Genomic DNA, 12,617 nt, shown 5'->3' on the forward strand with positions numbered 1-12,617 from the left:
AATTATAAACCCTAACTCAAATAACCATAATACCCTCACTAAATCCTAGAATAACAAAACCACCTAAACCCACCTTCAGTCACTCCAAGTCCAAACCCCACCCCGACCCCACCGATTGCCGGCGGTAGAACCCGTCGGGCCTCCCTTTCTCTTTCTTTCCCTCTCTGTCTCTTTCCCTTTCTTTCTCTGACGCTCTCTCTGATACCACCAATTTGGAGGTTGGCAAGGTCGTCGGCCCCTGCATCTGATCGGAGAGAGAATGCCAGAGAGAGAAAGGGAGAGAAGAGAGAGGGAGAAGGAGAGAGGAGGAAAGAGAGAGAGAGAGGGAGGTTGACAACAGTAGTCAGAGTCAGTGTCAAGGGTGGAGTCGGCATCGACGTCAAGGGTGGGGTTCGCATTAGTGTTGGGGGTAGGAGTGGGTTGGCTGGGTTTATTATTCTTATTATTTTTTTTTTTTTTTTGTGAATGAGGGTATTTTGAATATTTTTAGGGTGTATTTTAAGAAATCAAAGAAATACAAAAGAAAAATAAATGTGAGGTGAGAAAAGATATGTAATGAGAGGAAAATATTGTATTGATAGGCCTTGATTTGACCTTAAAAAAAAAAAAAAACCCTTTTTTTTATTACAATAATCAACTTTATTTATTCCACTACCTTAAGATGTTCCACCTCAAAGGTGTACATAGCAATTTGATTATACCATTTTAGCCTCCATTCTCACTGAATTCTTTTATTTACGAGAAAGGCTTTAACAGCTTGATTGTTTCAAATGCTAATTGAATATAGGAAAATGCTTAGGTCCTTAAGTTTGAGGACCAATTTTGTCCTCATGACCAATCAAATGAGTTCATGATGAGATCCATCATTTTCTCAAATTTGAGGACTCAAGCATTGCTCTTGAATATATTCCCGACTCAATTCTTGTTTGTGAAGTTTTCTTGGGCCTTTTTCTAATTTTGAAAAGTAGTAGGGTTTCTTGGAAAGGAGCAAAAGAACAAAGAAATTTTTTTCACTCATGCCATCAGCATAAACTTAATAAACTGGCAAAAAAGAAAACAGAATCATGCTAAAAGTGAAATGAAGACCCGGGAAGGTACAATACAACAGTGGTGCTCTTTGTGCAAGTCATTAAGCTCAAACAACAGGGAAGTAAAAAACTATTGGGCATTGTGTGGAACATAGAAGTTATAAAGACAGGAAGAAAGGTGTACTACTTTATCTATGCCCAGAAGAATGAGAGAGGAAAATACATACAAAACAAGATATATAGCATAAATGGTAAACCCAAAAGCATACATAAAACAAAAGTAAAATTAAATAATCTCTTAATTATTCGTTCTACTTCAATTCTATAAACCAAAAAGGGATACTTGTAAATAATAAAACTTGGTACTTAGAGAAAAGAAATTCTGCCTAAAACCCAGCACAATTCCGTTTGTTTTTCGAATAATCCCAAATTTAAAATCGGCAGAAGTAACATAGTTGTATTGTATATACACCATTGCTGCAAATCAATCACACATGTCTTCACTTGCATCCATCCATGAAACAAGGCTGTTCACATGAGGCAGGTAGGTATCAGAACACCATGGGATACATCCGTTTACCATCTCAACCTTTCTCATCTCTTGGCACTGGAAGTCATAAACATAGAAGGAGCCATCTTCGTCTCTCTTGAAAATAATATCTCCCTTGATTCTTAAGCTAAAAAGGGGAACCATGTCTATTATGGAGCCCACTGTGATACTGTGATTCTTTGTCCAGACTTCCCCACAGAAACCCTTCAAGATCCAAATGTCAATGTGGTTCACGTCCTCATGAATGACAAAACCTAAAAAGCCATCCATTTCAACAATCCTATCATGGGTTCTGCTACTTTTCGGGAGTGGTACTTGGTGAAACTTCTCCTTATCAACATCCATAGACACTATGTAATCGCTACGATCAATTTGAGGAATCCAGTGCAAAGCTCCAATTGCTAAAACAGGTCCATATCCAAACCAACCAAAGAGCCCAAATGCAGGACCATTGACCTCTCTCCATGCTTTAGTCCAAAGACTCAAAATCTCACAGCTGACAAACCCCAACTCATCCCAAAACAAGTGAACTACTTTATATTCACCAGTAGCATCAATCAACGCAAAACCATAGGATTCATCATGTGGACTATATAAGGTACCCAGAGGAAGTGCAAAAAGCTTCCTAGTCACAGGATTCATGACTATTAGTCCTCCCTTCTTCAATTTGTTATCAAGCAAAATTAAACCATTGCAGGTGGCTCTAATGTTTCCCAAGCAGCTTAAACTGTACCCTCTTATCTCACTCTTACCATCTCTAAATTCCAGAAACTGGACATAAAACTTTGTAGAGTGTATGGCCGGGTGGTCGAAAAAGGGGATAGATTTTGGTTGAAGAAGTTTTGATTCAACTGAAACAGTGTTTGGCTTCTCTTGCGCAATAGATGCCTTAGAAAATGGGTAGAAATTTTTATTTGGAAATGGTGATAGATAGATCAAAACAGATTCAGAGCGATGGAGATGAGCATCAATGAATTTGGGGTTTTTAATTATGTTATACCAAGGCTTGCAAACAAACCTTGATCTTTGAAGAGTGTCAAGAGGAAGTCGTACAAGGATATGTGAGATACAGTCTTTAGGGAGATAAGGAACTTGTGTTTCTTGTTGATGTTTTTTCTCTTCCTCTATTTTCTTGATTAATGATCTCTCCTCCACTAACCTTAATAAGCCTGAATTCCTGCTTCCTATTGATTTCGCCATCATGCCTTCTTAATTTAAGCTCTTAACACCTATAGACAAAATGACGACATTACACAATTTCCATTTGAAAATGAAGAAAGAACTACAGAAGTAAAAGCCAAAAAGGGGGGAGAGGATACACACCACCTGGTCCACTTTTCAGGAAGTTATCAAATGAATATCTTTTCAAAAAAAAAAAAAAAAAGGACAAATGAATAAGTCATAGAAGATATAATTTGATAAACTCATAGAAGACATTATGTGTGAAAACTACTTTTTGTTTATAGAACAGAACCATTACTTATTCTTCTCTTTGGTTTATGCTCTTTTTTGTTTATATTTGTGTATTTAGTACACAGGCAAAAGCTTTTTTCTTGTCATTATTTATTTATTTATTTTAAAAATAGCTGCTTATCTTTCCTCCTTAAAACAGATTTGTTTTCCAACGTCACTAATATACATATGTCACCACTCCCTCCTCAGCATCCCTATCTCTTGTATGTCTGGATATTAGATCCTCCAACAGACTTCCCTAGTGAGTGTGGGTGTACATGTGAGTAGAAAGGCTGAAAGCTAACCCACTAAAGTTCAACATAGGCATATTTTCTTTTTTATAGGAAACAACAATTCATTAATTACAATCAGCATGTGCAGAACATAGAACAATAAGTCCACCACACCAAAAAAAAAAAAAAAAAAAATCCTCCCAACAGCAGCTATAAACAATAAACACAACAATAATACATCCAGAACAACAGAACAAACTCTAAGAGCAGCAGCTGTCATTCTCTTGCAGCCAAAATTTACTTCGAATGACGACAAACCAAAGGGAATCCCTTTCCTCCTGGAATCTCCACAACCAGTTCGACGTAGGAATCTTAAACTAACAAATTATCCTAGGGCCCATTGTAGGGGTCTAGTAAGAACAGAACCTGTGCAAGTTTGTGTGTATACATGATGGCCCGATGGCAATCAATAAACGAAGTCACCACCAAACATCAAATGGAAGGCCTAATTGGTCACCTGGTTTTAAAGATAAAGTCTTATGTAGTCCCTTAGGCCAAGATTTTTAATACCAAGTCTACTAACCTATCCGTCAAGAGAGTCTAGGTAAGGGATTATTAAACCACTTTGATTCATGATCGACATCTTGTTATAAACTTCTAAATATTTTAGATGGAAAAACAATGACTTTATCAAAACAAGTCAAAAAGTACAGAGGAAACATCCACCAGACAACAAGAACTCCACTAACAGAGCAAAATTAGGAACAACCCAGCTTTACCTTTCCTTACTAACAAACTATCACAGCAAGCATAAGCCAACAACAACAATCATCCACCTACAGCTCCCCAATCAGCTTGAAAAGAAAACACGAAATATCTCTAAATTCTACAGCTACCAAAGCCCACAAAGAAGCCAAAAACCGCACTCTATCCAAAAATGCAATCACCCCCTCCTTATATTAAAAAATTCTGGCATTCCAGTATGTTATATATGCATGTAAAAATAAAAGGAAAATAAATAAATTAAGAATGGAATTGAAGATTGGCTTCAAATGAAATAATTTTCCATTCATGTTTCCTTTTGTTCCGAAAACCAGGAAAATAACATAACACTCAACATAAAAGAAAAAAAATTACCATATACTGATCATTTTGGAGCAGATACCATCATACCATCCATCTTAATGGTGTCAATTGGGCCAACACAAAATCAAATAAGCTAAAAATCATGACCTTTACAGAAGAGAATAGACCATCAATAGTACAGTATAGAAAGAATCACACATATTTACTACTTAACAATCATAGAAATTTTGCATCCATTAAAAAATCAAAATACAATTGATTAGCAAAGAATTTGTAACTTACTTCTTAACATCCAAAACATTCCACGATTCACAGAGCCTCACTGCATCATAGCAGCCAGAAAAAGGAAAATTCAACACTTTTTTGGCAAAACAGAAAAGAAAAGAAAAAAAACCCACAACCAAAAACACATAGTAATTCAATATACAGTGTTTTGAACATTAAATGATCAAAAAGACTTGAAGAAGAATAAGAGAGCTTGTTAGTGTACCTGATCAGACGGGTCTCCATGCGTTCTCAAAAGTGAGAAAGTAAAATGTTTTCTCAGCATCAGACTTTTGCAAGCAGAAAACGACCAAGAAAGTCTCCGTTGTATCCAAAGTGGTCCATCGCAAAGTGAAAGTGCAAGCATTGTTTTTTTGTTTTGGTCTCAAATCTCAATTGGAAATGGCCAATGGGTTAAGCTTGGCTTGACCTCGGTCGCTCTGTCACCGTTTACTAGGATACCCACCCGATTTAGTTAAAACTGTGTAGTCAAATTTATGATTTATTCTTAGTAAATGATAAAAATATTCATTTTTGTAAAAACTTTTACTTTGGACTTTGGAGCTTACTGGTGAGAAAATAATTCACCTGGTATGTTGTACACAGTACACCTACTTTTTTAGGATGATAAATCATTGTGCCTTCGACATGTCTTTCTTATTCAATTTTCACATAACAAAAAAACAAAAGGCATCTCTTTAAAATATCATTTGTGTATTGAAACTATTAAACAATTTCAATGAAGCCATTAATGTCCGTGCTAACTGCTAAGCACACTACTTATTAAAAAGTGGGTCGGCTTGTAATAAGAATCTCTGCAAGGACCATTTTGTTCTCTTAAGCCCTCAACCACCACGAAGGTTTTGATTATATATTTTTCGTCTCTATTGGAAACTCACAACTCCATATTGCTTGAAATCTTTGTGGGGGTTAAAAAATCCAACCTAATTTGACAATTAGATGGAGAGGCAGATGAGTCATCACACCATCCATGCCTAGTTTGGGGTGGAACAAGTAGTGTCGTGGCACAAGACTCGAGATTTTAAAGAGCCCTCAAATTTTGAGACGAACTATATATATTTTAGGGCTAATTATAAAGTGCCTCACTCAGGTTTGCTGTTATTTTTAATCCTCCATAGGCTTTCAATTTTTTTAATATAGTACATATAATTTTTAATTTAAGTCAATATCACCCATTGTCAAACTTTCATTTGGTTGACCGTTTGGCCAACTGTGAAACGATGACATGGTATGCATGAAATTTTTTTTTTCTTTTTATGTGGAAACCTAGCTGACACCATGTGGACTATATATAATAACTTTTTTTTATTATTAAGAAATGTAATCTTTTAAAAATGTAAAAAAATAAAATAAAATAAAGGTGGTGGCTATTCCGACCATCTATTGTTGATGAGTTGACCACCCTCATCTTAATTTAGTAAAAGACATTTTTACCCCATTGTAAAATAACCATATAGGACATCTTGTTTTCTTAAAGCATGCTTTCTCATTACACCCCCATATCCTTTTTACCACCACCATCTACTCCACCCACACCCACACCATCATCTTCATCTTCACACTCCACTCTCTCCCACTAACCACCATCTTCAAGCTCTATACTCTTCAACCAAAACCCTAGACATAAACTATTCATTTCATCACTCCTATTATACCAAAATCAACTATTTTTGGCGAATAGACACTCAGAATGACCAATTGGAGTCGTCAAATGAGGTCATTTTGATCTTTTTTTTTTATGGATTTTTTTGCGTTTTGAGACCTTATGTTCACGGTTTTATTCGGAATACCAAAATCGAAATTTGTAAACTATTTCGGTAGATACCCACCAAATAATATTCAAAAATTCAGCAAGAATCTACTGAACATCCAAAGTCAACTTTTTTTTTTTTATTCATTTGGTGGATACTTACCGAATATTTTAAATAAATTCGGAAGTATTCTGCTGAAAATGTTTCACAATTTTGGTAGTTTTCTGTCAAATACTGAGACTTGCATAATTTTTTATTTTTTTTCTGTTTTGAATAGGAGCAACAACTGGGACATGATTCCACGAGATATAGTATGGTTGAAGTCAGAGATTGTTGTGGGTGATGGAGGTGGTGGCTAATGATGGTGACAACGGCGCTGAAGGAAGGCTTCCACTTGATTTATCTGCCTGTGTTCGATCTAACTAAGGGAGAAATTGAGATGGAGAGATGGAGATGACGGTGATGAGTGACGGAGACGACGGCGCTGAGTGACAGAGATGGCAACAATGAGGGAGGAAGAACCAGCAGTGACCTGAATTTACCACAGTGTGAAAGTCATGGGTGGTTTAATGGGTTTAGAAAGTAAAGTTAGAAATTAGAGGTATTTGGATCATTATGGGGTGGTGAACTCAGCAAAATTCTAAAAACTCAAAATAAAGGGTGGTCAACTTAGTAAAAGTAGTTAACTCAGCAACAATGGATGGTCGAGATAACCACCGCCTAAAATAAAATAAAAACTAAAAAACCCAAAAGTTTCTCACTGCACATACCCATACCCAACCCCCTCCTCCCCCTTGCTCCTTATTCTTCTCCACCCACCCACACCCCCTCAAGAGTCCCTCTTCACATTCCATCCGCCTGCCTCATTTGAATGGAACCGTTGAACCCACCGAAATTGGCTCCACCAAGACTCGTGAACCCAACCCTTGACCAACCGGTCAAACCTAACGAAAGGGTTGCATTGGATATATTGATTTAAATTGAAAACATATGTAGTATATTAAAAAAATTAAAACCTTATGAAAGAAATTGAAAATGAAAGCAAGCTTGAGAAGAGTACTCTGTAATTATCCCTATATTTTAAATACAATTATAAAAGCAACAAATAGAGGTTCAGTCCAGTTGGTAGCTGACTGTGCTTTTTTGTTCACTTATGTCAATGGTTTGAATCCTCTCTACCACAATTTGCTTTATTTTTGTAGCAGAATAAAAATTTAAAAAGAAAAAAAATGACAAATTACCAACAAACCAACGAAACTCAACCCCGAATTTTAAAAAAATAAATAAATAAAGAAAAAGGGCTCAATCACACCACCAATTCATTGTAAAATTTGTTTGGCATCAAATCATTCAAGTGTAACCTAAAACCATAAATAAAATGAGGACGATGTGTTTATATTATGAAAATTTGCTTACCATTTGTTCTTTTATTCAGGACGATGTGTTTATATTAATAGGGTATAGTATTAATAACATCCACCTATATTATAACACATAGACTAGTTATATCATATGTCAATGTATCGGTTATACAGAATAATTTCTCCATGAGCAGTTATATAGCAGAAACGGTAAACCCAAAAGCAAATATAAAACAATAGAGAAATTAAAGTGTCGACTTACATAGTAATAATTTATATACGCCATTGCTGCAAATCAATCAAACATGTTTTAACTTGCATCCATCCATGAAACAAGGCTGTTGACATGAGGCAGGTAGGTAGCAGAGGGCCCTGGAATACATCCCTTTACCATCTCAACCTTTCTCATCTTTTGGAATTGGAAATCATAAACATAAAAGGAGTCATCTTTGACTCTACTGAAAAAAATATCTCCCTTGATTCTTAAGCTAAAAAGGGGAACTATGCCTTTTATGGAGGCCACTGTGATACTGTGATTCTTTGTCCACACTTCCCCACACAAACCCTTCAAGGTCCAAATGTCAATGCAGTTCACATCCTCATGAATAACAAAACTTAAAAATCCGCCCATTTCAACAATCCTATCATGGCGCCTGCCACTTTTAGGGAGTGGTATTTGGTGAAACTTCTCGTTGTCTACTTCCATAGACACTATATAATCAATTCGATCAATTTGAGGAATCCAGTGCAAAGCTCCAATTGCAGAAACAGGTCCATATCCAAAAGAACCAAAACTCCCCAATGTCAAACGCCTGACCTCTCTCCATTTTGCAGGACCATTGACCTCTCTCCATGCTTTTGTCCAAAGACTCAAAATCTCACAGTTGACAAACCCCAGCTCATCCCGAAACAAATGGACTACTTTATATTCACCAGTAGCATCGTTCAATGCAATACCATAGGATTCATTATGCGGAAGACATAAAGTACCCACAGGAGGTGCAAAAAGCTTTCTAGTCACAGGATTCATGACTATTAGTCCTCCCTTCTTCAATTTGTTATCAAGCAGAATTAGACCATTGCAGGTGGCTCTGATATTTCCGAAACAGCTTAAATTGTACTCTCCTATCTCACTCTTACCATTGCTAAATTTCAGAAACTGGACATAAAACTTTGGAGAGCCTATGGCCGGTTGGTTAAAATTGAAGATAGAATTTTGTTGAAGAAGTATTGATTCAACTGAAACAGTGTTTGGCTTCTCTTGTTGAATAGGTACCCTAGAAAAAGGGTATAACCTTTTAATGGGAATTGGTGACAGAAAGATCAAAACAGATTCAGAGCGATGGAGATGAGCATCAACGAATTTGGGGTTTTTAGTTATGTCATACCAAGGCTTGCAAACAAACCTTGACCTTTGAAGAGAGTCAAGAGGAAGTAGCACAAGGATATTTGAGATACAATCTTTAGGGAGATAAGGAACTTGTTGATTGTTTTTCTTCGTCAATGATCTCTCCTCCACTATCCTTACTAAGCCTGCTTTCCTTTTTTCTATTGATTTACCCATCATGCCTTCTTAATTTAAGCTCTTAACACCTATAGACAAAATGAAGATACGTTACACAATTTCCATTTTGAAAATTAAGAAAGAATTAAAAGCAAAACAAGGGGGAGAGGATACACAACACCTGGTCCAGCTTTTAGGAAAGTATCAAATGAATAAGTCATAGTAGATATTATTTGATAAAACTCATAGAAGACATTATATGTGAAAACTAATTGTTGTTTATAAAACAGAACCAGTACCTATTCTTCTCTTTGGTTCATGCTCTTTTTTGTTTATATTTGCGTATATACACACGCAAATGCTTTTTACTTTACTTTTCTTATTTACTATTATTATTTTTATAAATAGCTGCTTATCTCATCTTTTTTAAGACAGATTTGTTTCCCAACATCACTATACATATGTCACCACTCCCTCCTCAGCATCCCAATCTCTCGTATGTCTGGATGTAGATCCTGAAACAGTCTTCCGTAGTGAGTGTGGGTGTACATGTAGTAGAAAGGCAGAAAGCTAACCCGCTAAAGTTCAACATAGGAAACTTTTCTTTTTATAAGAAACAACAATTCATTAATTAAAATTAGCATATACATAAAAAAAAAAAGGGAAAATAAGTCCACCACACTAAACAAATATCCTCCAACCAGCAGCTAGAAACAATAAACACAAAAAAAAATCTACGAAGCAGCAGCTGTCATACTCTTGCAGCCCAAGTTACTTCGAATGACAGGAAACCAAAGGGAATCCCTCTAATCCTGGAATCTCCACTACCAGTTCAAGATAGGAATCTTGAACTAGCAAATTATCCTACGGCTCATTGTAGGTGTATAGTAAGGACGGAGTGTGTGCAAGTTTGGGCATGTACATGATGGCCTGATGTCAATCAATAAATGAAGTCACCATGAACCATCAAACGGAAGGTGTGGTTGGTCATGTATTCTTAAAGATCAAGTCTGAGTGTTAAGGAAACTTATGTAGTCCCTTGACTCCCTTGGCCTTAGGCCAAGAGTTTTAAATCTAAGTCTACTAACCTATCCGTCAGGCATGTCTAGGTAAGGGATTCTAAAACCACTTTGATTCATGATCAACATCTTGTTATATATTTCTAAATATTTTAAATGGGAAAACAAGGACTATCAAATGAAGTCAAGAATTACAGAGTAAACATCCACCAGAAGACAAGAACTCAACTTTATCAAAACAGCTTGTAGAAAGCCTACAACTTTATCTTTCCTTACTAACAAACTATCACAGCAAGTATAAACCAACAACAATCATCCAAATACAACTCCCCAATCAGCACATATAAGAAAACACGGAATATCTCTAAATTCTAGAGCTACCAAAGCCCACAAAGAAGCCAAAAACAGCACTCTGTCCCGAAATGTAATCATCCCCTTCTTATCTTAAAAAATTCTGGTATTTCCATACGTTATAAATGTATGGAAAGAAATCAATAAAGAATGGAATTTAAGATTGGCTCCAAATAAAATAATCTTCCATTGATGATTTTTTTTTTTTGGTTCCGAAAACCAGGCAAATAACATAACTGACACTCATCATTAACATATGCTGATCATTTTGGAGCAGATACTCATCATACCATCCATATTTTAATGGTGTCAATTGGGCCAAAAGAGAATCAAATAAGTTAAACATCATGACCTTTGTAGAATATAAGTTATAGAACATACCATCAATAGTACACTAAGTACAGTATAGAAATGACAAAATCAAAATAGATTAATTAGCAAAGAATTTGTAACTTATTTCACAACATCAAAAACATCTCCACCATTCACCGAGCCTTACTGCATCGTAGCAATCAGAAAAGGAAAAATTCAAGACTATTTTGGCAAAAGAGAAAAGAAAACAAAAAACCCACAATCAATAACACATAATAGTTTGACATACGAAGGTGGACATTCATCAAAAAAAAAAACAAAAAAAAAAAAATATACGAAAGTGGACATCAAATGATCAAAAAGACTTAATAAGAGAGCATGTTAGTGTACCTGATCAGACCAGAATGCGTTCTCAAAAAGTGAGAGAGTGAGTGTTTTCTCATCATCAGCTTTTTATAGGCAGTTAAAGACAAGAAAATAGGCCTGTAAAATGGGCCGAGCCGGACCCAAGCCCTCTACCCCAGTCTTGGGCTTTTTTGGTCCAAAACATTTATAATCATACTATTATTGTTATAAATGTTATCAATCTCAGAGGATAAAATCTAGGCTGTTTATCCGTCGGTTCGGTTCGATAATGAGGCTTATCAAAATAAAAAATTTTGGTATTTTTTTCGTTTTGGTATTTTTTCAGTTTAGTAACTTTTGGTAAACTTTGATTTTCAGTTCAATTTCAATAATTTTTGTATCTAACATTTTCGGTGTAGCTTCGGTTTATTTTCAATATATCTTCGATTTAATTATAATAATATTAATTATATACCAATAGAAATTACAATTTAATTAAATATGATGCATAACATATAATGTTTGATAGATATATATTTACACGAGTAGTATTGATATTTAGTATAGTACCAGTATTAAAAGAAATAATATTAATATTAGTATTTCAAAAAATATACACCAGTACAAAGTAGTTTAATATATATTAGCATCTATCATATTTATTTACTATGTATATTTATCAATAAATATGAATACTATGTATGATAAATACTAAACTACTAATATTATAAACTAATTATAAAAAAATATAAATGTATAATGTATCATATTAATATTATTAAAAGTGTGAGTTCAAATATAGAGTCATTTTCTAATAAAGTAAAAGTTATCATTTTGAAAAAATAAGAATCACATTAAATATATATATATATATATACATATAATGTGTATATATAATGCATCACATATAATGCATCACAACATTATATATATACATATATATAATGTGTATATATAATGCATCACATATATATAATGTGATGCATATATATATATGCATTACATTACTTACCTAATAATGTGATTCTTATTTTTCAAAATGATAACTTTTATTTTATTAGAAAATGACTATATATTTGAACTCACACTTTTAATAATATTAATATGATACGTTATACATTATACATTATACATTTATATTTTCTTATAGTTAGTTTATAATATTAGTAGTTTAGTATTTATGTTACTAACATAATAGTATTATATAAACATATATATATATAACTAAATTTTGATAATTGTTACGGCTTTTTTCAATAATAATCGATTCAGTTTTTTTTAGTAATCGGTTAGTTTACCAATTTTGTAAGGATTTTTTTTTATTTTTTATTTTTGATTTT

General features: G+C 34.4%; 1 protein-coding gene and 1 pseudogene across 5 annotated transcripts; both read right to left on the reverse strand.

Annotated features, from left to right (window-relative positions):
- Window positions 1-1,294: 1,294 nt before the first annotated feature.
- On the reverse strand, window positions 1,295-4,973 carry LOC147279682 (F-box protein CPR1-like). Of its 4 annotated transcripts, none has more exons than XM_086250969.1 (3): window positions 4,840-4,973; window positions 4,632-4,671; window positions 1,295-2,807 (listed from the first exon to the last, which is right to left on the reverse strand). In XM_086250969.1, the coding sequence occupies exon 3, from the start codon at window positions 2,779-2,781 to the stop codon at window positions 1,513-1,515; it is 1,269 nt and encodes a 422-aa protein (XP_086107095.1). In that variant the 5' UTR covers window positions 2,782-2,807; window positions 4,632-4,671; window positions 4,840-4,973; the 3' UTR covers window positions 1,295-1,512. The 4 variants fall into 4 exon arrangements, with proteins under 4 accessions (XP_086107095.1, XP_086107096.1, XP_086107099.1 ...); XM_086250970.1 differs by having other exon boundaries at window positions 4,401-4,671; XM_086250973.1 differs by lacking the exon at window positions 4,632-4,671 and having other exon boundaries at window positions 4,840-4,932.
- Window positions 4,974-7,957: 2,984 nt separating this feature from the next.
- Window positions 7,958-11,341, reverse strand: LOC147279683 (F-box protein CPR1-like; annotated as a pseudogene). Its single transcript, XR_015123317.1, has 2 exons — window positions 11,323-11,341; window positions 7,958-9,339 (listed from the first exon to the last, which is right to left on the reverse strand). The product of XR_015123317.1 is annotated as an F-box protein CPR1-like (transcript).
- Between the last annotated feature and the right edge of the window lie 1,276 nt (window positions 11,342-12,617).

The sequence above is a fragment of the Dryas octopetala genome, chromosome 7 (assembly GCF_963921425.1).
Source record: "Dryas octopetala chromosome 7, drDryOcto1.1, whole genome shotgun sequence".
Classification (NCBI taxonomy): Eukaryota; Viridiplantae; Streptophyta; class Magnoliopsida; order Rosales; family Rosaceae; genus Dryas; species Dryas octopetala.